The sequence below is a fragment of the Balaenoptera borealis genome, assembly GCF_965194805.1.
Source record: "Balaenoptera borealis genome assembly, chromosome: 4".
Taxonomy (NCBI): domain Eukaryota; kingdom Metazoa; phylum Chordata; class Mammalia; order Artiodactyla; family Balaenopteridae; genus Balaenoptera; species Balaenoptera borealis.
Genome location: NC_138861.1, coordinates 46734975 through 46759719, shown reverse-complemented (window position 1 = coordinate 46759719; position 24745 = coordinate 46734975). Strand labels below are relative to the sequence as shown.

General features: G+C 36.4%; 1 protein-coding gene across 1 annotated transcript in view; it reads left to right on the top strand.

Moving 5' to 3' along the window:
- The window catches only part of TLL1 (tolloid like 1), a 257300-nt gene that overhangs the window by 224803 nt on the left and 7752 nt on the right, over positions 1-24745 (top strand). Inside the window, exons 19-20 of the mRNA XM_082391226.1 lie at positions 17703-17916; positions 24129-24379. Coding sequence (XP_082247352.1) covers positions 17703-17916; positions 24129-24379 — 465 coding nt within the window. The remainder of the gene's footprint in view (positions 1-17702; positions 17917-24128; positions 24380-24745) is intronic.

Below are 24745 nucleotides of genomic sequence, written 5' to 3'. Positions count from 1 at the left end.
TAACTGTTAATGAATCTTATCTACTTTAAAACTGAAACCACTATCTGTTATGGATCTCAGCCAATGGACATTTGACCAGCATTGTTTGTAATATTCAAACCATTCAATTACCTACCTATATGTTTTGACATTTATTATACAGGAGATTTGATCAAAAAGATATATTGTTTAAAATAAATGCATTTTGTTTGTTTTCTTTAGGGTCCTTAATTTTCATGGAGGAACTTGAACCCAAACTAAATTTGGAAAATAGATTCCAAGGAAACTTGGAAAATTCTGAAATCTATTAATCCTGTTAGGTCAAGAACTGCTGATAGATACTTGGTTCCAAGCTAGTTTCTTTATAGGCCAAGGCAAAAAAGAAAAGGCAAAGAAAAGATTTGGTGTCCCTGTGTGCACCATGGAGCTTTCTTTACAACTCATATTTACTCCTCTTACCTTAGGCTGTGTGGAAAAATAAGAAAACATTTCTAAATATTTTACCTATTCATACAGAAGCAAAGAAAGGAAATTGTCCCTGAAGACAATTCCATGACATATTTTTTAAAACACCTTGTTTATGAATTTTGAGAGTCTTACTGTTCTTTCTAACCCAGATATTCCTTTAACTTAACATAGAGTTGAATTGAGTGACGTGCAAGTAGTGGCTTATGGGCATAAGCAAGCCTCTTTCACTGCATCTGAGATAACCATTATTTTAGTTAATTTGGTTTATTTGTAAGACTACAAATTAATATTATTTAGGTTATTTAGATAATCTTGCCATTATGGAATATAAGAGGAATTACAATAAAATTCAGTGCCCTTTGTGAGATACAAACATTCTTGTGCATAGTATTTATTTACCATAGTGTGGTTATCTATATCTAGTGTACAGTAATTATGTGTAAGGACTGAACTATCAGTAGTGGTAGTTTATTACTGATTTATGGAAATTTAAGAGTTCTGGCATTAATATGCAATTATTACCTTTTATGCACTGTTCTAGTTATCTACTGCTTCATAATAAGCTAACCCAAAACTTCATGACTTAAAACAAGAACCATTTTATAATATCCCATGGTTTTGTGGGGACGAGATCATGATTTGAGTAATGCTTTACTGGCAATTCTTCGGTTGCCCATGGCATTGATTGAAGTCAGTAAGTAATATTCACCTGGGGCATGGTCTGGTTGGGAGGGTCAAGTTGGCTTTACCTTTATGTCTGTCACCTTGGTAGGGAGGGCTAGAAGGCTGACTTAGCTGGGACAACCAGAGCACCTACACATGACCATTCTAGCATGGTGGTCTCAGGGGAACCATACCCTTTACATGGAAGTTCTGGATCCCCAAAAAGAGTGTTCCAAGAGGCCCAGGGGAATACCTAAGTAGCTCCTGAACATTACCTCTATGCATTCTATGGTAAAGCAAATCAGAAAAGCTAACCAGTATTGAAGGGGAAGAATATTAGACTTCATGATTCAATGGGAGAAGTAGCAAAGAATGTGTAGCCATCTTTAATCCCACACATGCATTTAAGTGTATGAGACAGCATATATTCGGGAAAGTAAAGATGACACAAATGAGTTACTACCTATACTCTCCTGAGTAGTTTTCTCTAGGCAAAGTCCAGAATGTGCAGTCAGAATACTGTTAGGTTCTAGTATACCACCTAGTATACAAACAGGAAATATTTAAAGGTAATTTTTTTCTAATTCAATACTAAATTCTATCCAGTAATATAAAATAGCAATTTGAATACAATAATAACATAAATTATGTCTCTACATAATGAACATACTCATTAATTTTTGTCTTTAAGTCATGAATTCCCTATTATAAAGCAAAATATGAAAATCAAGTAGAATTGTGTGTATGAGTCAATATAGCGGTTCTTGAGGATTTTTTGTATTCTTGTATATACCTTCTCTTATCTTTATAAGACCCTGGAATATTATCTTCATATAAATGCAGTAAGCTAGGGAGCTGGGATCCAGAGACCCTGGGAGTGTCATTTTTGAAAATTCTAAAATAGTCACTCTCTCATATGAAATTCTTCAAATAAAAATATGAATGTTTTTAAGTTTTCCATTTCTTGAAAATGCTCTCCAAATTGTAAAATGTAGCTTGGGCACATTTGTATCTCTTAAAACTGTACTTAGGCTAAGACTGTGTGTATAGTTCCCAATGGTTTCAAAGTGGTATCTTGTATATTACCTGAAGTTGATGTCATAAATGACACTTATAGATAAGGAAGCAGTCCCAGGCAGTTTAGATGACTTGGAAAGTTTATAAAGGTAGTAGGAGTCTAAGTACCTTCAAGCCCAAGCATTCTGTCTCTACAGAAAAATCTTATTCTTCCTTATAGCATCCTGCATCAGAGAAGAAAGAGATCCATAATTGCTGTGTACATTTATGCAATAATTTAAATGGAAAATAATCATATTTCCTAATATGATTAGGAACATTTGTTAGGATAACATCCTAACAAAATTACAATGATTAAATAAATGATTAAACAAATATACAGCACAGACTTGTGTCTAGATCCTAGCGCTTCTACTTACTAGTTGTGTTATCTTGGGAAGATACTTATCATTTTAAAACCTTGATCTCTTCATCTGGAAATTGAAGCTGCTGTTTACGAATTTTGTGTGTATACAAAATGAACTTGTATAAAACGTATTTGGCACAGTGCTTTATTAAGTGCCAATAAATGCTGCTGTATGAGATCATAATAATAATCATAATTATGATATTAATCTAAAAATTTTTTATTTTTATTGAAAATTCAACCATGATCAAGTTTTTTGTAGCCTTATCAATTTGAAATACAATCCTCAGTGATCCACTGATTGTTTAGTAGCATATTGTGTAGCCTCCATGTGTTTCTGTTTTTTGTAGTTTTTTTCTTATAATTGATTTCTAGTCTCAAAGTGTTGTGATCTGAAAAGATGCTTGATATGATTTCAGTTTTCTTAAATTTACTGAGACTTGTTTTGTAGGCTAGCATGTGACCTATCCTGGAGAATGTTCCATGTGCACTTGAAAAGAATGTGTTCTGTGGCTTTCAGATGGAGTGTTCTCTACATATCTATTAAGTCCATCTGGTCTAATGGGTCATTTAAGGCCAGCGTTTCCAGATTCATTTTCTATCTGGATGATCTGTCCGTTGATGTAAGTGAGGTGTTAAAGTCCCCTACTATTATTGGGTTACTGTCAATTTCTCCCTTTATGTCTGTTCATATTTGCTTTATATATTCAATATTTAGGTGCTCCTATGCTGGGTGCATAGATATTCACAATTGTTATATCTTCTTCTTGGATTGATCCCTTCATCATTATGTAGTGTCTTTGTCTCTTGTAACAGTCTTTATCTTAAAGTCTATTTTGTCTGCTATAAGTATTGCTACTCCAGCTTTCTTTTGATTTCTATTTGCATGGAATACTTTTTTCCATCCCCTCACTTTCAGTCTATGTGTGCCTTTTTTTTTTTTTGGCCATGCCTCATGGCTCTCAGGATCTTAATTCTCCAACCAAGGCTCCCTTCAGTGGAAGCACAGAGTCCTAGCCATTGGACGACCAGGGAATTCCCAGTCTATGGGTGTCTTTAGATCTGAAGTGAGTCTCTTGTAGGCAGCAAATATATGGGTCCTGTTTTTGTATCCATTCAGTGACCCTGTGTCTTTTGGCTGGAGCAATTAGTCCATTTACATTTAAGGTAATTATTGATATGCATGTTTTGTTGCCACTTTGTTAATGGTTTTGGGGTTGTTTTTGTAGGTCATTTTTTTTCCTTTCTTCTTCTTTTTTCCCTTCTCTTGTGATTTGATGACTGTGTTTAGTATTATGTCTTTAGATTCCTTTTCCTTTTTTGTGTGCATATTTATTATAGATTTTTGGTTTGAAATTACCACAGGTTTTTTTTTATAGCAGTCTATGTATATATGTGATTATTTTAATTTGCTGATCTCTTCATTTCAAATGCATTTTAAAATCCCTGCATTTGTACTCTCCTCCTATCATGATTACTGTTTTGGGTATCATATTTTACATCTAATTCTTTTGTGTATCCCTTAACTGCTTACTCTGAATACAGATGATTTTACTAGTTTTGTCTTTTAACCTCCTTACTAACTTGTATGTGTATGATTTCCTACCTTTGCTGTATGTTTGCCTTTACTGGCAAACTTTTTCATTTTGTAATTTTCTTGTCTCTAATTGTGGCCTTTTCTTTTTTGCCTAGACAGGTTCCTTTAACATTTGTTGTAAAGCTGGTTTGGTGGTGCTGAATTCTTTTAGCTTTTGCTTGTTTGTAAAGTTTTTGATTTTTCCATCAAATCTGAACAAGAACCTTGCTGGGTAGAGTATTCTTGGGTGGAAATTTTTCTCTTTCATCATTTTAAATATATTGTGCCACTCCCTTCTGGCCTGCAGAGTTTCTGCTGAAAAAAATCAGCTGATAGTCTTATGGAAGTTCCCTTGTATGTTATTTGTTGCTTTTCCCTTGCTACTTTTAATATTCTCTCTTTACCTTTTTATCATTTCTTTTTGTTTAACATCTTTACTGGAGTATAATTGCTTTACAATGGTGTGTTAGTTTCTGATTGATAACAAAGTGAATCAGTTATACATATACATATGTTCCCATATCTCTTCCTTCTTACGTCTCCCTCCCTCCCACCCTCCCTATCCCCCACCTCTAGGTGGTCACAAACCACCAATCTGATCTCCCTGTGCTATGAGGCTGCTTCGCACTGGCTATCTACATTACATTTGGTAGTGTATATATGTCCAAGCCACTCTCTCACTTTGTCACAGCTTACTCTTCCCCCTCCCCATATCCTCAAGTCCATTCTCTAGTAAGTCTGTGTCTTTATTCCCATCTTACCCCTAGGTCTTCATGACCTTTTTTTTTTTTCTTAGATTCCATATATATGTGTTAGCATACTGTATTTGTTTTTCTCTTTCTGACTTACTTCACTCTGTATGACAGGCTCTAGGTCCATCCACCTCACGACAAATAACTCAATTTCGTTTCTTTTTATGGCTGGGTAATATTCCATTGAATATATGTGCTACATCTTCTTTATCCATTCATCTGTTGATGGACGCTTAGGTTGCTTCCATGTCCTGGGTATTCTAAATACAGCTGCAATGAATATTTTGGTACATGACTCTTTTTGAATTATGGTTTTCTCAGGGTATATGCCCAGTAGTGGGATTGCTGGGTCGTAAGGTAATTCTATTTTTAGTTTTTTAAGGAACATCCATACTATTCTCCATAGTGACTGTATCAATTTATATTCCCACCAACAGTGCAAGAGGGTTCCCTTTTCCCCACACCCTCTCCAGCATTTATTGTTTCTAGATTTTTTGACGATGGCCATTCTGACTGGTGTGAGATGATATCTCATTGTAGTTTTGATTTGCATTTCTCTAATGATTAATGATGTTGAGCATTCTTTCATGTGTTTGTTGGCAATCTGTATATCTTCTTTGGAGAAATGTCTATTTAGGTCTTCTGCCCATTTTTGGATTGGGTTGTTTGTTTTTTTGTTATTGAGCTGCATGAGCTGCTTGTAAATTTTGGACATTAATCCTTTGTCAGTTGCTTCATTTGCAAATATTTTCTCCCATTCTGAGGGTTGTCTTTTGGTCTTGTTTATGGTTTCCTTTGCTGTGCAAAAGCTTTGAAGTTTCAATAGGTCCCAAATGTTTATTTTTGTTTTTCTTCCCATTTCTCTAGGAGGTGGGTCAAAAAGGAGCTTGCTGTGATTTATGTCATAGAGTGTTCTGCCTATGTTTTCCTCTAAGAGTTTTAAAGTGTCTGGCCTTACATTTAGGTCTTTAATCCATTTTGAGTTTATTTTTGTGTATGATGTTAGGGAGTGTTCTAATTTCATTCTTTTACATGTACCTGTCCAGTTTTCCCAGCACCACTTATTGAAGAGGCTGTCTTTTCTCCACTGTATGTGCTTGCCTCCTTTATCAAAGATAAGGTCACCATATGTGCATGGTTTTATCTCTGGGCTTTCTATCCTGTTCCATTGATCTATGTTTCTGTTTTTGTGCCAGTACCATACTGTCTTGATTACTGTAGCTTAGTAGTATAGTCTGAAGTCAGGGAGCCTGATTCCTCCAGCTCCATTTTTCGTTCTCAAGATTGCTTTGGCTATTCGGGGTCTTTTGTGTTTTCATACAAATTGTGAACTTTTTTGTTCTAGTTCTGTGAAAAATGCCAGTGGTAGTTTGATAGGGATTGCATTGAATCTGTAAATTGCTCTGGGTAGTAGAGTCATTTTCACAATGTTGATTCTTCCAATCCAAGAACATGGTATATCTCTCCATCTATTTGTATCATCTTTAATTTCTTTCATCAGTGTCTTATAATTTTCCACATACAGGTCTTTTGTCTCCTTAGGTATGTTTATTCCTAGATATTTTATTCTTTTTGTTGCAATGGTAAATTGGAGTGTTTTCTTAATTTCACTTTCAGATTTTTCATCATTAGTGTATAGGAATGCCAGAGATTTCTGTGCATTAATTTTGTATCCTTCTACTTTACCAAATTCATTGATTAGCTCTAGTAGTTGTCTGGTAGCATCTTTAGGTTTCTCTATGTATAGTATCATGTCATCTGCAAACAGTGACAGCTTTACTTCTTCTTTTCCGATTTTGATTCCTTTCATTTCTTTTTCTTCTCTGATTGCTGTGGCTAAAACTTCCAAAACTATGTTGAATAATAGTGGTGAGAGTGGGCAACCTTGTCTTGTTCCTGATCGTAGTGGAAATGGTTTCAGTTTTTCACCATTGAGGACGATGTTGGCTGTGGATTTGTCATATATGGCCTTTATTATGTTGAGGAAAGTTCCCTCTATGTATACTTTCTGCAGGGTTTTTATCATAAATGGGTGTTGAATTTTGTCAAAAGCTTTCCCTGCATCTATTGAGATGATCATATGGTTTTTCTCCTTCAATTTGTTAATATGATGTATCACATTGATTGATTTGCGTGTATTGAAGAATCCTTGCATTCCTGGTATAAACCCCACTTGATCATGGTGTATGATCCTTTTAATGTGCTGTTGGATTCTGTTTGCTAGTATTTTGTTGAGGTTTTTTGCATCTATGTTCATCAGTGATATTGACCTGTAGTTTTCTTTCTTTGTGACATCTTTGTCTGGTTTTGGTATCAGGGTGATGGTGGCCTTGTAGAATGAGTTTGGGAGTGTTCCTCCCTCTGCTATATTTTGGAAGACTTTGAGAATGATACGTTTTAGCTCTTCTCTGAATGTTTGATAGAATTCGCCTGTGAAGCCATCTGGTCCTGGGCTTTTGTTTGTTGGAAGATTTTTAATCACAGTTTCAATTTCAGTGCTTGTGATTGGTCTGTTCATATTTTCTATTTCTTCCTGGTTCAGTCTCGGCAGTTTGTGCATTTCTAAGAATTTGTCCATTTCTTCCAGGTTGTCCAATTTATTGGCATACAGTTGCTTGTAGTAATCTCTCATGATCGTTTGTATTTCTGCAGTATCAGTTGTTACTTCTCCTTTTTCATGTCTAATTCTATTGATTTGAGTCTTCTCCCTTTTTTTCTTGATGAGTCTGGTTAATGGTTTATCAATTTTGTTTATCTTCTCAAAGAACCAGGTTTTAGTTTTATTGATCTTTGCTTTCGTTTCCTTCATTTCTTTTTCATTTATTTCTGATCTGATCTTTATGATTTCTTTCCTTCTGCTAACTTTGGGGGTTTTTTTTTTGTTCTTTCTCTAATTGCTTTAGGTGCAAGGTTAGGTTTTTTATTTGAGATGTTTCCTGTTTCCTAAGGTAGGAGTGTATTGCAATAAACTTCCCTCTTAGAACTGCTTTTGCTGCATCCCATAGGTTTTGGGTCGTCATGTTTTCATTGCTATTTGTTTCTATGTATTTTTTGATTTCCTCTTTGATTTCTTCAGTGATCACTTCGTTATTAAGTAGTGTATTGTTTAGCCTCCATGTGTTTGTATTTCTTACAGATTTTTTTCCTGTAATTGATATCTAGTCTCATAGCGTTGTGGTAGGAAAAGATACTTGATATGATTTCAATTTTCTTAAATTTACCAAGGCTTGATTTGTGACCCAAGATATGATCTATCCTGGAGAATGTTCCATGAGCACTTGAGAAAAATGTGTATTCTGTTGTTTTTGGGTGGAATGTCCTATAAATATCCATTAAGTCCATCTTGTTTAATGTATCATTTAAAGCCTGTGTTTCCCTGTTTATTTTCATTTTGGATGATCTGTCCATTGGTGAAAGTGGGGTGTTAAAGTCCCTTACTATGATTGTGTTACTGTCAATTTCCCCTTTTATGGCTGTTAGTATTTGCCTATGTATTGAGGTGCTCCTATGTTGGGTGCATAAATATTTACAATTGTTATATCTTCTTCTTAGATTGATCCCTTGATCATTATGTAGTGTCCTTCTTTGTCTCTTGTAATAGTCTTTATTTTAAAGTCTATTTTGTCTGATATGAGAATTGCTACTCCAGCTTTCTTTTGATTTCTATTTGCACAGAATATCTTTTTCCATCCCCTCACTTTCAGTCTGTATGTGTCCCTACGTCTGAAGTGGGTCTCTTGTAGACAGCATATATACGGGTCTTGTTTTTGTATCCATTCAGTCAGTCTGTGTTTTTTGGTGGGAGCATTTAATCCATTTACATTTAAGGTAATTATCGATATGTAAGTTCCTATTCCCATTTTCTTAAATGTTTTGTGTTTGTTATTGTAGGTCTTTTCCTTCTTTTTTGTTTCTTGCCTAGAGAAGTTCCTTTAGCATTTGTTGTAAAGCTGGTTTGGTGGTGCTGAACTCTCTCAGCTTTTGCTTGTCTGTAAAGGTTTTAATTTCTCCATCAAATCTGAATGAGATCCTTGCTGGGTAGAGTAATCTTGGTTGTAGGTTTTTCTCATTCATCACTTTAAATATGTCCTGTCATTCCCTTCTGGCTGGCAGAGTTTCTGCTGAAAGATCAGCTGTTAACCTTATGGGCATTCCCTTGTGTGTTATTTGTTGTTTTTTCCTTGCTGCTTTTAATGTGTTTTCTTTGTATTTAATTTTTGATAGTTTGATTAATATGTGTCTTGGCGTGTTTCTCTTTGGATTTATCCTGTATGGGACTCTCTGTGCTTCCAGGACTTGATTAACTATTTCCTTTCCCATATTAGGGAAGTTTTCAACTATAACCTCTTCAAATATTTTCTCAGTCCCTTTCTTTTTCTCTTCTTCTTCTGGGACCCCTATAATTCGAATGTTGGTGCGTTTAATGTTGTCCCAGAAGTCTCTGAGACTGTCCTCAGTTCTTTTCATTCTTTTTTCTTTATTCTGCTCTGCAGTAATTATTTCCACTATTTTATCTTCCAGGTCACTTATCCGTTCTTCTGCCTCAGTTATTCTGCTATTGATCCCGTCTAGAGTATTTTTAATTTCATTTATTGTGTTGTTCATCATTGCTTGTTTCCTCTTTAGTTCTTCTAGGTCCTTGTTAAATGTTTCTTGCATTTTCTCTTTTCTATTTCCAAGATTTTGTATCATCTTTACTATCATTATTCTGAATTCTTTTTCAGGTAGACTGCCTATTTCCTCTTCATTTGTTAGGTCTGATGGGTTTTTACCTTGCTCCTTCATCTGCTCTGTGTTTCTCTGTCTTCTCATTTTGCCTATCTTACTGTGTTTGGGGTCTCCTTTTCACAGGCTGCATGTTCATAGTTCCTGTTGTTTTTGGTGTCTGTCCCCAGTGGCTAAGTTTGGTTCAGTGGGTTGTGTAGGCTTCCTGGTGGAGGGGACTAGTGCTTGTGTTCTGGTGGATGAGGCTGGATCTTGTCTTTCTGGTGGGCAGGTCCACGTCTGGTGGTGTGTTTTGAGGTGTCTCTGGCCTTATTATGATTTTAGGCAGCCTCTCTGCTAATGGATGGGGCTGTGTTCCTGTATTGCTAGTTGTTTGGCATAGGGTGTCCAGCACTGTAGCTTGCTGGTCGTTGAGTGAAGCTGGGCCTTTGTGTTGAGATAGAGATCCCTAGGAGAGTTTCGCCATTTGATATTATGTGGATCTGGGAGGTCTCTTGTGGACCAGTGTCCTGAAGTTGGTTCTCCCACCTCAGAAGCTGACTCCTGGCTTGAGCACCAAGAGCCTTTCATCCACAAGGCTCAGAATAAAAGGGAGAAAAAATAGAAAGAAAGAAAGAAAGAGGATAAAATAAAATAAAGTGAGATAAAATAAAATAAAGTTATTAAAATAAAAAATAAAGAATAATTATGAAAAAAATTTTAAAAAGTAAAAAAAAAAGAAAAGAAAAAAGAACAGACAGACAGAATCCTAGGACAAATAGTGAAAGCAAAGCTATACAGACAAAATCTCACACAGAAGCATACACATACACACTCACAAAAAGAGGAAAAGGGGAAAAAATAATTTATCTTGCTCCCAAAGTCCACCTCCTCAATTTGGGATGATTCGTTGTCTATTCAGGTATTCCACAGATGCAGGTATATCAAGTTGATTGTGGAGCTTTAATCCGCTGCTTCTGAGGCTGCTGGGAGAGATTTCCCTTTCTCTTCTTTGTTCGCACAGCTCCCGGGGCTCAGCTTTGGATTTGGACCCGCCTCTGCCTGTAGGTCACCTGAGGGCGTCTGTTCTTCACTCAGACAGGATGAGGTTAAAGGAGCAGCTGATTCAGGGGCTCTGGCTCACTCAGGCCGGGGGGAGGGAGGGGTACAGATGTGGGACGAGCCTGCAGCAGCAGAGGCCGGCGTGACGTTGCACCAGGCTGAGGCGCAATATGCATTCTCCTGGGGAAGTTGTCCTTGGATCACAGGACCCTGGCAGTGGCGGGCTGCACAGGCTCCCGGGAGGGGAGGTGTGGTAGTGACCTGTGCTCGCACACAGGCTTCTTGGTGGTGGCAGCATCAGCCTTAGCATCTCATGCCCGTCTCTGGGGTCCACGCTGATAACCACGGCTCACGCCCATCTCTGGAGCTCCTTTAAGCAGCGCTCTGAATCCCCTCTCCTCGCGCACCAGGAAACAAAGAGGGAAGAAAAAGTCTCTTGTCTCTTCAGCAGCTCCAGGCTTTTCCCGGACTCCCTCCTGGCTAGCCGTGGCGCACTAGCCCCCTTCAGGCTGTGTTCACGCAGCCAACCCCAGTCCTCTCCCTGCAATCCAACCAAAGCCGGAGCCTCAGCTCCCAGCCCCTGCCCACCCCAGCAGGTGAGCAGACAAGCCTATCGGGCTGGTGAGTGCTGGTCAGCACCCATCCTCCGTGTGGGAATCTCTCCGCCTTGCCCTCCGCACCCCTGTTGCTGCGCTCTCCTCCACGGTCACGAAGCTCCCCCCTCTGCCACCCACAGTCTCCACCCGTGAAAGGGCTTCCTAGTGTGTGGAAACTTTTCCTCCTTCACGGCTCCCTCCCACTGGTGCAGGTCCTGCCCCTATTCTTTTGTCTCTGTTTTTTCTTTTTTCTTTTGCCCTACCCAGGTACGTGGGGAGTTTCTTGCCTTTTGGGAGGTCTGAGGTCTTCTGCCAGCGTTCAGTAGGTGTTCTATAAGAGCAGTTCCATGTGTAGATATATTTCGGATGTATCTTGTGGGGAGGAAGGTGATCTCCACGTCTTACTCTTCTGCCATCTTCTCAAGACCCCCTTTCTGTCATTTTAATTACAATGTGTTTTGGAGTGTTTGGTGTGTTCCTCCTTGGGTTAATCCTATATGTGACTCTGCACTTCCTGGACTTGGATGACTGTTAAGTTTCCTATGTTAGGGAAGTTTTCAGCTATTATGTCTTAAAATTCATTATCAGCCCCTTTCTCTTCTCCTTCTGGGACTCTAATGCAAATATTAGTGCACTTGATGTTGTTCCAGTGGTCCCTTAAACTGTCCTCATTTCTTTTCATTCTTTTTTTCTTTTCTCTGTCCATCATCAGTGATTTCCACTACACTGTCTTCCAGCTTGCTGATCTGTTTCTCTATTATTTAGCCTACACTTGATTCCTTCTAGTGTATTTTTCATCTCAGTTATAATATTTTTCATCTCTGTTTGGTTGTTCTAACTCCTTGTTTAAACCTGCTAACTTCTCATTTTGTGCATCATTCTCCTCCCAAGTTCTTTGATTATCTTTACAATCACTACCTTGAACCTTTCTCAGGTAGATTGCCTAGCTCCACTTCATTTAGTTCTTCTGGGGTTTTTATTTTGTTACTTCATCTGGAACATGTTCCTCTGCCACTTCATTTTGCCTAAGTTGCTGTTTTTATTTTTATTTTTATGTATCTAGTAGGTTGGTTATGCTTCCTCGTCTTGGAGAAGGGGCCTTTTGCAGATGTCCTATGTGTCCCAGCAGTGTGCTCCCTTCTTGTCACCCAAGCTATATGCTCTAGGAGTTCTCCCTATTAGGCCTGCATGGGTTCTTCCATTGTGGCAGGCTGACTATGTGGGTGGACTGTTAGGCTTGGTTGGCCCCTGGTCTGGTTGGTTGCTTGGACCTGCCTTGTGTGGAGGCTGCCAGCTGCTGGTTGGTGGGGCCTGGTCACAAGGCAGCTAGGTGCAGAACCCCGGGGGGCCCCAAGGCTAGTGCTGGCTCACTAATGGGAAGAGTTAGGGTCCATAAGACTCCGGGGCTGTTGCCCACACACTGGTGGGTGAAACCAGGTCCTGGTGTTAGTGCTGGACTACTGGCAGGCAGAATCAGGTTCTGGGGTCTGGTTACAGGGCCCAGGAGTCCCAGAGCTGATATAAGATCACTAATGGGGGAGTGGGGGCAGTTCCTGAAACACAGGTGGGTACTGGGTCTGGGGTGTTCTGGAGTTTGTGTTGGCCTGCTACTGGGCAGGGTCAGGGCCCAGCTGGTCCCAGGGCAGGGTCTGGCCTGCTGTAGGCAGGTTAGGTCCACAGGTTACGGGATTGTGGTTTTCTTGCATCTGTTTTCTGCTCCCTGGTGGGTGAGGCTGATCCAGAGGCTAGGCCAGGCTTCCTGAAGGGCAGCACCAGGGCCCAGGGGATTCTGAAGCTGGTGCCTTCTCACTGGTGGGTAGAGCTGGGTCCTGGCCATCTGCTGGATAGGGCTGTGTCCAGAGGGCTGTGGGCTCAGGAGGTCCTTAGGCAGCCTGTCTGCTGCTAGGTGAGGCCAGTCAATGCACAAATGAATGGACATGGTTGTGTTCCAGTAAAAGTTTAATTACAAAAAAGCAGGCTTCAAGCCAGATTTCCTGTATGGGACTTAGTTTCTTGACTAAGCTAATAAAGTTATGGATAAAAGAGTTTGAAATCATGCAGTTATAAGTGTTTGTCCTCATTTCCCCTGAGAATCAGAGGGTGAAAATATTTGGCCTTACTTTCTATGGTAGGCCGAATAATGCTCCCCATTCCCCAAAGATGACCTTGTCCTAGTCCCCAGAAAAGTGTGTTGTATTGAGTCACTAAGTATGTGTTAATTTGCTAGAGCAGCAATAGGAAACTAATATATTTGCCTTGTTTTTAGAGTGTGTATTTGTGTGTGTGTGTGTGTTTAATCATGAGATGCTAAATGCATGATAACAGTTTTAAAGTAAAAGAAACCTTGGTTGAAAGATACTTGGAAAAAGTCTTCCTACTAGAAGAGAGATAAAGTTCTGAATGAATAAAGGGATAAAGTTCTATCATTCCTGGCTTCACCCTGTCTTGGTTCTGGGAGGCTCAACTGATCATTAAATTTCTGGTACTTTTTTCATATTCTGAATTACTCTTCATTAAAAACAAAATAAAACAAATGAAACAGAAATAGAGTTCTAGGCATAGGAGCACACAATAGGCTTATGTCATTTTTATTTTATTTATCATATCCTAAAGCTTTGCTAAGTTATATAGTTGTGATTTACAGCTTCATATATGGGATATTTGGAAAACAAAACACCCATAAGTGTTATATAATTCTCCACCATCAATCCATTATAAGTATATTTGATCACTGTTATAGAGTATTCATGGGAAAGAAAAGGTCTTTTGAATCAGAAGACTGGGGTTTATATTCCACTGTGCCTTTTTTTTCCAGTGGCCTCTAATCCTTCCAACATCTTGTGGGAAACCAAATGATAGTTCTCACCAAAGGGAGGAAAAGGCGAAGGATGGCTAGAACTCGAGAGCTCTGAATTTCATCTCACAACTGCTCACATTGTATCAGTCTCTTTAATTCTCTTAGTTTAAATCTTAGCTAGATTTTACTTCCACATTAAGCATTATCATTTTATTATCTTGTCCCTTGTGAATGTGACTTTGAATGGCCTTATCCTTTAGCCAGTGCCTGTATTTTCAGTAAAAGTACCTCTACAGATGTTCATATGAGGGGGTTGCATATGGAAGCTTGGCTGGTGGCCAGGAAGGTAGATTAGGCTTGCTTGGATGTTCCAGAAACAAACAGTTATTCTTTCCAGAGCTTAAAATGAAAGTTCAATTTTATTCCTTTTGAATGAAACTCCTTAAATGCATTAGAATTTCTTACTAGAACTTACTGTTATTCACTCTTTTTGGTCTTTTTAAAACCTGGATTATGAACCTTAAAATCATAGAAATATAATCATGGAGTGAATAAGGTTTAAATGTTTGAATACCAAACTGTAAAGTCTGAATATACACGCTTAAGAAAAATATTTAAAAGTCCCCAAAAAAGAAGGCAGTGTTTCAGCAGAAATCAGAGTTTCTTACAGCTCCACACATCAGCTTTTCTGTTCTGTCTCCATTGTAAAGTTGAAGGACTTTGGGGGAATCTTTTTTGGGAATCTAAGTGTCTTCTAGGGAGACATTTCTGTGCCATTGGTTCCTGGTGACTGGAAATTTTCACATTCTGCATCATTTAGACATAGAGACTCATGGCTCAGAATGTGTAATAGAATAAAGTACTAAATTGTGTATCTCACATTATCTTTGGGGACTCTAAAAACCGTTTTTAAAGATTTTCTATTTTCCCATGGACTCCTATAATACCATTCTATGGCCTAGAAATATTTTATATTAAGGCAAAGTCACTATATATGGAGGGGTCTCTACGTGGATGTCTCTATGATATTACAAGGCCGATTTATGAGATCTCAGCATGTGAATTTGTCACATTTTGCTTGTGTGTGGTGGAGCATTTGGTTAAGCTGACTTCTGGAAAAGGACCAAAAGGACCCCCCAATCTTTGCAGCTGACCTAACAAGCTGCTACTTATTCCAAGAAGAAAATTCAACAGTACTTTAATGAATGAGAGTTATTTGCATCGTTGAGAATGTGTCAGCTACAAAAGCTTTGCCTAATCTGACTCTTATAGAGTCAGTCTGATTCCATTAGTAATCTGATAAAAAGCTGGAGCCAACTGACTCCAGACCAGGTGTCAGCATGCCCCCAGCCCACTAGTTCAATGCCACCTTGTGTTGTATTGCTCTGCTCTGTAAAATATGTTATGATTTACTCCAGAAATCCTGCATTTATTTCATTAGAGAATGAAGTAGCCACTTAGTTATCTCATTCACTTAGTTTTCAGTGGACCAATCAATGGACTGAACATGTGTGGTCTGTAAATTCTGATCCCATTTTTAACTTTTACTTAAAGGATAAGCTTTAGAATGCTATTACCCCCATCATTCTTAAAATTTTCTCTTGTACACAGTAGGTTTCTCTGCTCTTTATATTTATAGATGAATGGTTCTAAAGCCCATTCAAAAGAGACAATTATTCAACATGCAACAGTTTTCAGATATTGTTATATTTCTTTTTAAGCAATATTTATCTTATTATTTAGAAGCTTTGTTGCATATTTAGCTAAAAAAAAAAAACTCTTGGTGCAGTTAAGCTGATTTTCTCTTATTGCTTTCTTAACAGTTACAAACTGATATTAAGACTGTTTCTGTGTACACAAAGATAATAGAAGCTGACTGAGTACCATCTTATGAGAGGCAGATAACCAGAAGTTTTGGTTTGCCATGTCTACGTTGTTTCCATTCATGGGATTGGCCATAAACTGGGTTTAAGTAATTAGGTAGATGAATGGACAGACTTATCCAGACATCCAGCCAACAATCCATTCAGTGTCTTCTATAGTCCATGCACCGTGTGTCTACTCTGCTTCATTCTCTGCCACTAGATTACAGAGATTAATAAGTGACAAACCCTTTGGTGATGGTGTACTTTGAATGTTGTGCTTCAGATTAAATAAACTCTGCTGAAGTCTCCTTGTTCACTATATTTTTCTGCACTGTGTTTGTTTCCAGTGAGATTCTTTGTGCTGTATTTAATCTTTTTTGAACTAGCCAGAGTCATTGGTTGAATGAAGTAAATATTCCTTTTTACTCGTAATAATTATAGCAAATAGTGATTCACTAATGCTTATTGGTTATAACATTTTAATTTATATTTTTAAGTAGGGCACAGTGGAATGAGACATGAGAGATCAGCCCACTTCCTTTTCTTTTGTCTCTTCACTCTTTTCTCCTACTCCCTAATTAATATAAATTGCTTCCTTCATTTCTTCCCTTACTCCTCTAAAGTCAGAAGTGAGAGCAGATGGTAGTGTGGTTGGAATAGATAAATGTGGTCAACAGTGAAGGAGAACCAGTCTTAGTCACTTTTTTCTTTCAAAAATACAACATGTATGCTTTAAATTGAGAATTATAATCACTTCACAAAACTGCATTAAAGAAAACATGTATGTAGAAAGTTTATGTACAAATATTTTATGCTGTAGGGATTGTAGCAAAATTAATACATTTTCAAGCATATTTTATATTTCCTCCAATTTATTTTATTTTTTTTTAGCTTTGCCCTATAGACTTAAGTAGTAGTGATGGTTTATTTCTTGAATGTATGATGGTTTTTATGAGGAATGGAAAAAGCCTTAATTGGCAATGGCAAATAACCTAGAATCCCTGGAATTATTAATAGTTTGGACAATTATTATTTTCAGTCAGTCTCAATTAAACTTTCATTGTTATATTTAATGTGTTAAATATTTAATAAACTTTTATTTTAAGAATTTGCTACACATAAAAAAGCATACTAAACTTTGCAAGACTCCAAATATTAAAATAAGTGTACCATCTCTCTGAAAAGTTAATTAAAAATAATCTAGCCTAAAGTCATATTAGTGTTTTCTAATAATATGGGTTGTAAGATCTAAATAAAGAAATGTATAATGAAAAATCCCTTTGTGTTATGTATTCTATTAAGATTTACTACATTTAATTTTTGTGAAAATAATTACTTGTTTAATTATTTTATGGGGTTTTCTTTTTAGTTTAAGTGCTCAATGCTATGATGATGTTCAGTAGTTTATGATCATTAACACCAGAAGGAATCATTTTCAAAATATAATTGTTTAAAATTTTCTGATGCATTAAGAATAAATTCAGAATTAAATTCAGAATAAAATATCATTTGTTATTATATCTGTCTAAATTCTGGAGTAGACTTAATTGCAATAGTAGAATTAGTTGCAATAGTCAAATAGTATAATAGAATTTCATGTGAAGTTATTACATTGTTTTCCTCATTATAAAGTCTTCCTAGAGACTTTATATTCTATTGATTTCACACCCCTTTCAGTGATGTGCTAGATGGATTGAATCATTTGCATGGCCTGGACATATTATTGTTCTGTATTTCTGCTCCAAAGAAAAGAACCTATTTTGAGTGATATGTGGCTTTTTTATTTTTTTCCCCTTTCTTTCTTTCTTTTTTAATAGGTCTTTAGTGAGTTTGAGATTGAGCAGCATCAAGAATGTGCTTATGATCACTTGGAAGTATTTGATGGAGAAACGGAAAAATCACCAATTCTTGGACGACTGTGTGGGAACAAGATACCAGAGCCCCTTGTGGCTACTGGAAATAAAATGTTTGTTCGGTTTGTTTCTGATGCATCTGTTCAAAGAAAAGGCTTTCAAGCCACACATTCTACAGGTCAGTAAATTAGGGGATGCTTCTCTTTTCTGAGTAAGATCCAAGTTTCTCTTCTAGTGTGTGCAGGGGATCTATAACAGGATTATAAATGAATCAGAAGTCTCACTGAAGCACTGTGTGAAATATTTGAGAACTACATAGCATCCTAACTAAATATCTTTGTAGCTGTTGAACTAATTAAAAGAAACACAATAGTTTGATCTGATTCATGTTCAGTGTGGTATGATCAAGAAGAACTATCTCTAAATATTTATATGGTGTATTCCATGTTAACTTTAGCAGTTTGATTTATATGTTATATTTAACAGATAGAAATCTATAGTTTGGAATTCAAAAATTTTGTTTTTGCTAAAATCCTACTTGTTTAGCTAACTTTCACATTAATATATTTTTGTAAGCCAAATTTGGAATTTAACTCTCTGTTTTACAGAGCCTTATTTTTTTCCCTTTTATTTGGTAGGCAACACAATCTTTTCCCTAATCCTAATCCCTAATTTGACTCTTACAGATTCCAGCTCTAATGGAAGTCTTTAAGAAATAAAATATAATTTAGAAAAATATGGAAAATTTTAAGCAAAAATGTCAAATAACTTTTTTATAATTTGGAGCAAGTTTATAATATATTCCATAAATGTCCAGTAAATATCTTTTTTTTATTCAGTTAAAAAAAAAAAAAATCCATATTTACTGAAATCATTTAGCTTATAGTGACACCTAGTGGCAGTTCTAATGCCAAAACTATTGAGACACAAATTTATCTTGGTGTAAAATGCAGTATAATAGGCTACAAATTCATCAATGAAACAATTTTAGTGCAGTAATTTTTGTCATGGTTTCCTGATTATTGTTTTCTCCTTTTACTTTCCTTTCATTTTAGAAATCATAACTTTATTCCATTGTCCAATATTATTTTCCACTCTAGTATATTCTATTATGAGCATTAGATTTATATTGAAGTCTATTTGTGAGAAAGTGGATATTGTCTGATCCATGCTAGTAATGACTGGACTCATAAATAATACAAAGTAATTATTTCTCATGATTAATATAAATATTCTGGTTTGAGAAAAATCTTTCATGGATTAAAAATTTCATACTAATGAAGGATTTTTTAATACACTTTACGTTTGTTCTTTAAATATTTTCCTGATAACTTGTCACACATTGAAGGAATGGAAAAATTGGAATCCTATGACTTGATCAATATTTTTCTGAAGCACAGAGTTAATGGCACAATTTTTAAAATAATCCTGGCTGGGCTTCCCTGGTGGCGCAGTGGGTGAGAATCTGCCTGCCAATGCGGGGGACACGGGTTCAAGCCCTGGCCTGGGAAGATCCCACATGCCGCGGAGCAACTAGGCCCGTGAGCCACAATTACAGAGCGTGCGCGTCTGGAGCCTGTGCTCCGCAACAAGAGAGGCCGCGATAATGAGAGGCCCGCGCACCGCGATGAAGAGTGGCCCCCACTTGCCACAACTAGAGAAAGCCTTCGCACAGAAACAAAGACCCAACACAGCCATAAATAAATAAATAAATAAATAAATAAATAAATAAATAAATAAATAAATAAATAAATAAAAAATCCTGGCTGTCACAGGTTCCAAGAATGGAGTGTAAAAATATGTTATCAAAATTCTTGAAATAGCTGATACACTATTTTTAAATTACTTACCTATAAATTCCTCTGTCTTAGTTTCATAAAAACCTACTTTTATAGTTTCTCTTTTTATCTTTACCTTTACCTTAAATCTCAAGTTTTCTTGCAGCTATATAACTCCATGACTCCTTAATTTGCACAGCCTCTGCTCTGGACTCTATTTCAGTGTTTGTATTACCATTTAGAATCCACTGGTAGGACCTAATTATCTTCTCATAGAGATCATATATTGAAATCAAATTGTATATATAGCATGCACTTGATATTTCAGGCACATACATATACTTAATATAAATTACATACATTGAGTTCTCAAAAGAGCTATATGAAGTATGAATTATTATCTTTATCTTCAGATAAAGAAATTTAAAATCGGAAGGATTAATTGATTTGCAAAGACTTCTAAAATTATATCAAAGCCTGGATTTTATCCTAATTCTGTTTCCAATGCTCATGTACTTTCTACTATGGTATATTTTCTCTTAACATAAACATTTTGGATTAGGAAGAAAACCAATACAAAACTGGATCACTGTTAATTGAAACAATAGGTAGAGACTGAATGCTTCCTTATTTGTCTTAATCAAATCTTCTGTTCCAACTATCCAACTGAAGAGGCTCATTTTTTCTCCCTGTTCAGTTCAAATCCATTCAAATACCCACGTGAGCAGCCTCAATCATATTTTGTAGGCAAAACATGATTCGGTCCTGTCATCTCAGAAATGAGGATTTTGAGACTAAGATTCAAATGAAACCGAAGTAGCACAAAAAATAACAGTTAGAATTAGAGTCCTAGCCTCCTAACTCCTGCTCAGCTGTGCTCGTCAAAATTTTTGGCATTACCTGTTTGTTTGTTTGCTTGTCTATTTCACGTGTAAATTTTTGCTCTCACTTAACCAGCTGTCTTTGAATTTTCTGGGTAGATTTTATTTACACTGTTACTTTCAAGTAGCCACACATGCTGAAATATTCTTATGTACTGCTTACTATTTATTTCTTTTGAAAGCTTTCTCTTTAACAAGTTTATTCCACAGTCTTTCATGAAATATTTATTTGGTACCTGCTTTGAATAGACACTGTAAAATATTAGTAATTCATAGCAAAAAGTTAGGAATTTTGTGGGAACTTATGAGAAAACAGAAGGAATTCCTGCCTTTTGACAGCTATAGTCTGATAAGTTATACTTATGATTTTCAGTCAGTTTTTACCAACAAGACAGCCAAGTCCAGTACCACACTTGTCAATTTCTGCTAAATGTATAAAGCATTTATTCATTATTTAATGTTTTCTAGAATACATGTAACTTTTATTAAGGGGCCCTGAAGTATACATTTTAATTTGCTTGAGTAAATTTATATTTCTATATACAATTTTAATTTTATCCACAAGGAAAGCTTCTAATACTATGAATTTTGAAATTAGGTGAAGAGAAATATTAATATTGCTTTATGGCTATTTTTTTTTTACAAGTAATACTATCCAAATCAATGGGAAATGGACTTTATTGGAAAAAGTCCCTTTTTCCTCTAAAGGTAGGTCCAAATTCTAAGTCCAAATTTATTTTAATCAGGTAACAAATGTGTTATGCCAGCCTTAGATAAATTATTGAAGAAAAAAATTCTTTCAGTAAAAAAATAATAACCTATATATTCTCTCAGAGGATAAGGCTATAATACAGAAAAAGAGGGGGAGTGTGGAGAGAAAATATTTTAAAATATGGCATGTCAGGTAGGACTTTATTCTGCAGCAGAAAGCATCATCCTAATTTAAAAATCAAATAATATATTATTAGGCTCCTTAGAAATTATTTTGATAGAACTTAATTAAATTATAGTGCCTACTAAAAGCATTTATTGCTCAAATTACAGGCCCTCACAAGGATTTAACACTTTACCAGGAAATGAACAGAAGTCTTTCCAAATTAAAATGAGGGCCACTCTTTCTGAAACATTTTAAGTCACTCTTAATTGTAGTTTAAGTCATTTGTTTTGAGTATTGTCATTTTCTAGAAGTTTTCAATAAAATCAAATAATGATGCCTCACATTTCAGATTCACAAAGGCTTTGTGAAATCTCTTTTTGTTTAAATACTTCATTTCCTTCTTGATTTCTGTTCTGATCTGGGGTTGACAGAGAATTGTCTCCTCTGGATCCTGATTTGTTTTGCTACTTTGTTTCTCTGAAGTAGGCATGCAGAAGCCAGTGCCTCTCCCACAGTCTGCCCCTTCCTGGATTGCGGAATAAGAGTAATACAAGTGTCGACAGTTGTAAACAAAACAAAGCACTCAATTATATCAAACTTTGAGAATAAGTCGAATTTTTTAAATATCTGTAAATGAGATTACACTGGTTTATACATTTATATATTGAATTCAGAAATACTTTCACAAAATATTTTACTGGCCTTCAAAAATATAATCCTTCCTTTCTGAAAACAGATTAATAGTGCTTTAAATTGTTTTTCAATTTTTCTGGCTTTTCTTTTCATGCCTGAGTGGATCCCTAGGAGTATAGATGATGGCATTTAGATATTCTGACTAGAAAATAATAACAAAATGATGATTGTGTATACTTATCTGGCTTTTCCTATGTGCAAGTTATCCTTCAATGATTTTACATATATTAGCCCATCACTCTTCATCTAGACCCTATCATTTGAGTACTATGTATGATCCCCACTTTAGGAATGAAGTGGGGGACAAAATCCCACAGCTGATGAAGCATAGAGTTCAGATTTGTACCCAGGCCATTTAGCTGTGGAGTTCTGTCACAGGGAGAGGACAATAATTCTTGGAATTACTGGGGTAAGAGAAGCACCGTGGTGGGAAAGGAAGGATGCTTGGCTTCCCGTCTGTGACACTTAAGAGATGATTCCCAAGACTGATGAGATTTGCAGCTTTCCAGAGTGGTTCTAAGCACATGTGTTTCTTCACATGTTTACATTTGTAATTATGGCACCTACATCAATAGATTGTGCAAGACACCCCACCTACCATCTGGAAGACAAAGGGACATCATGTTAATGATGGGGAAGCCATTCTCATGATTGAAACCCTAGTTGGAAGTTCTTTCATATGTTAGTTGCACAAAGGTCTCTGAATGTGCAGTTGTCTGTGACAATGCCCATAGTTTTGGCTGAGCCTACTTGTATTCAGACACATCTAGATGGGGTTCCATCCTGGGAATTCAGAAATATTTTGTTACTTAAAATCACCAAACCACAATGTGGGTAAATCATATACAAATCTGAAAAATCTAAGAATTTTAGCTGTCCTAATTCACGTTCACTGGGTCCTGCCAAGGACAATCTGGTCACAGGTGACCACACCAGGGTTACAATTGTGTTTTGATAACCAGAGGCTTAGCTGTCCAAATCTTTCCACATTGGATTTTTGTTTCTGTTCCCTCCCAACTCATACCAGTTTTCTTGGGACTTTCCTGGTTTTAGTACTGAAATTACTGTTTCCCAGGAACCTCTCAGTCATTGGCAAATAAGGGCAGAAAGAAACTCTACTTTCTCCTGACACTTTTCATATCCCTTTCTTTTTCTCCCTACCCCCAACCATATGTTTGTATGTGTACTTGGTTGGAGGAGACATTGTAGACTTCCTCTACAATTTATTCTTTAGTCATTGTAAAATCTGGGAGCTCAGACTACAAAGAGTTCCTGAGAAAATTTTGAAAACTTTTATTCTCTAAATAACACTAAATGTAAATTTTATGCAGGCTTATATATTTCTTTGGTATATTTACCTCTAATGACAAAAGTAGTAACTGGTAAAGCCAATATTTATTAATATCTCTCTGAAAAAGCCGTAAAAAGAGCATTTAAAATTCCTTTGTTTATTAAAAACACAAAATATAACTGACAAGGTTCTGGAACTACAAAAATAACTACAATTAATGATGTGTGTATGCTTTTCCCAACCAAGTTAGATAAATATTTCTACCTAAATAAAGTAATACTGGTCTGTATATTCTATGCAGAGAGTTCTATATGACACATATGCACATATAGGAGTTTTATATATTTTGTTGATCTTTAAGTTATTTCTTATTCCTTTGGATTCTGGGTTCTTAAATTATTAAGATTAAACTCAAATTAAGACACTGACCTTTTTTCCATGAAAACGATTATTTAAGACTGAAAACAACATGAGATATAACAATAAAAAAATGCATTGAGAGTTACTATATAGCAGGTACTGTTTTAAGTGATTTTTGTGTGTTAATTAAATCCTCAAAACCCACTAAGATTGGTACTATTATTATCATCTGCACTTTACTCTTGACCACTTTACCCTATGGATCAGAGAAGTGATGTCACTTATCCAAAGTCACTGAGCTAGTAGGTATGGAGCTGAAATTCCAACCCAGCAGTCTCTTTAGGGCCTATAGCGGTACCCACTATGCCATCTGAATCTTCAAATATGGGGAACATAACTGATGGTGGAAATGAATACAGAAGTTAGAGAGTGGTTAGACTATATTAAAAGAGAAATTTGAATTGTTAAAGCTCATTGAGCTCACTTATTTCATTTTTCTTTCCTGGGCAGAGTGTGGTGGCAGACTGAAAGTGGAATCAAAACCCAGAGATCTGTACTCACATGCTCAGTTTGGTGATAACAACTACCCAGGACAAGTTGACTGTGAATGGCTGTTAGTGTCAGAACGGGGCTCTCAACTCGAGTTATCCTTCCAGATTTTTGAAGTGGAAGAAGAAGCTGACTGTGGCTATGACTATGTTGAGCTTTTTGATGGTCTCGATTCAACAGCGGTGGGGCTTGGTCGATTCTGTGGATCAGGGGTAAATACAGTACCAGCAGGATACCATAGACATGATAAAAATGCCTATAAATTGGTGATTGATATGTGTAACATATGCAAATCAGCAGTGCTTTTATAAAATGGCTTGACAAGTTATAACATGCCTCTTCTTCCCTTACTTCTCCATCTCTAATGAATTTGCTCAATAATATTGAACAAGACAGATGAATTCAATAGCTATAACTTCTTGTTACTGTCCACATCTTAACTTTTTTAATTCATGTTTTTATTGTGCAATAAATATTTAAATGTTTAATTATCTAAAAGCAATATGCCTAAACACACACCTTTGACAATTTTGTAAGCTTCATAAATTAAATCATAAAGCAAAAAGAATATGCACATC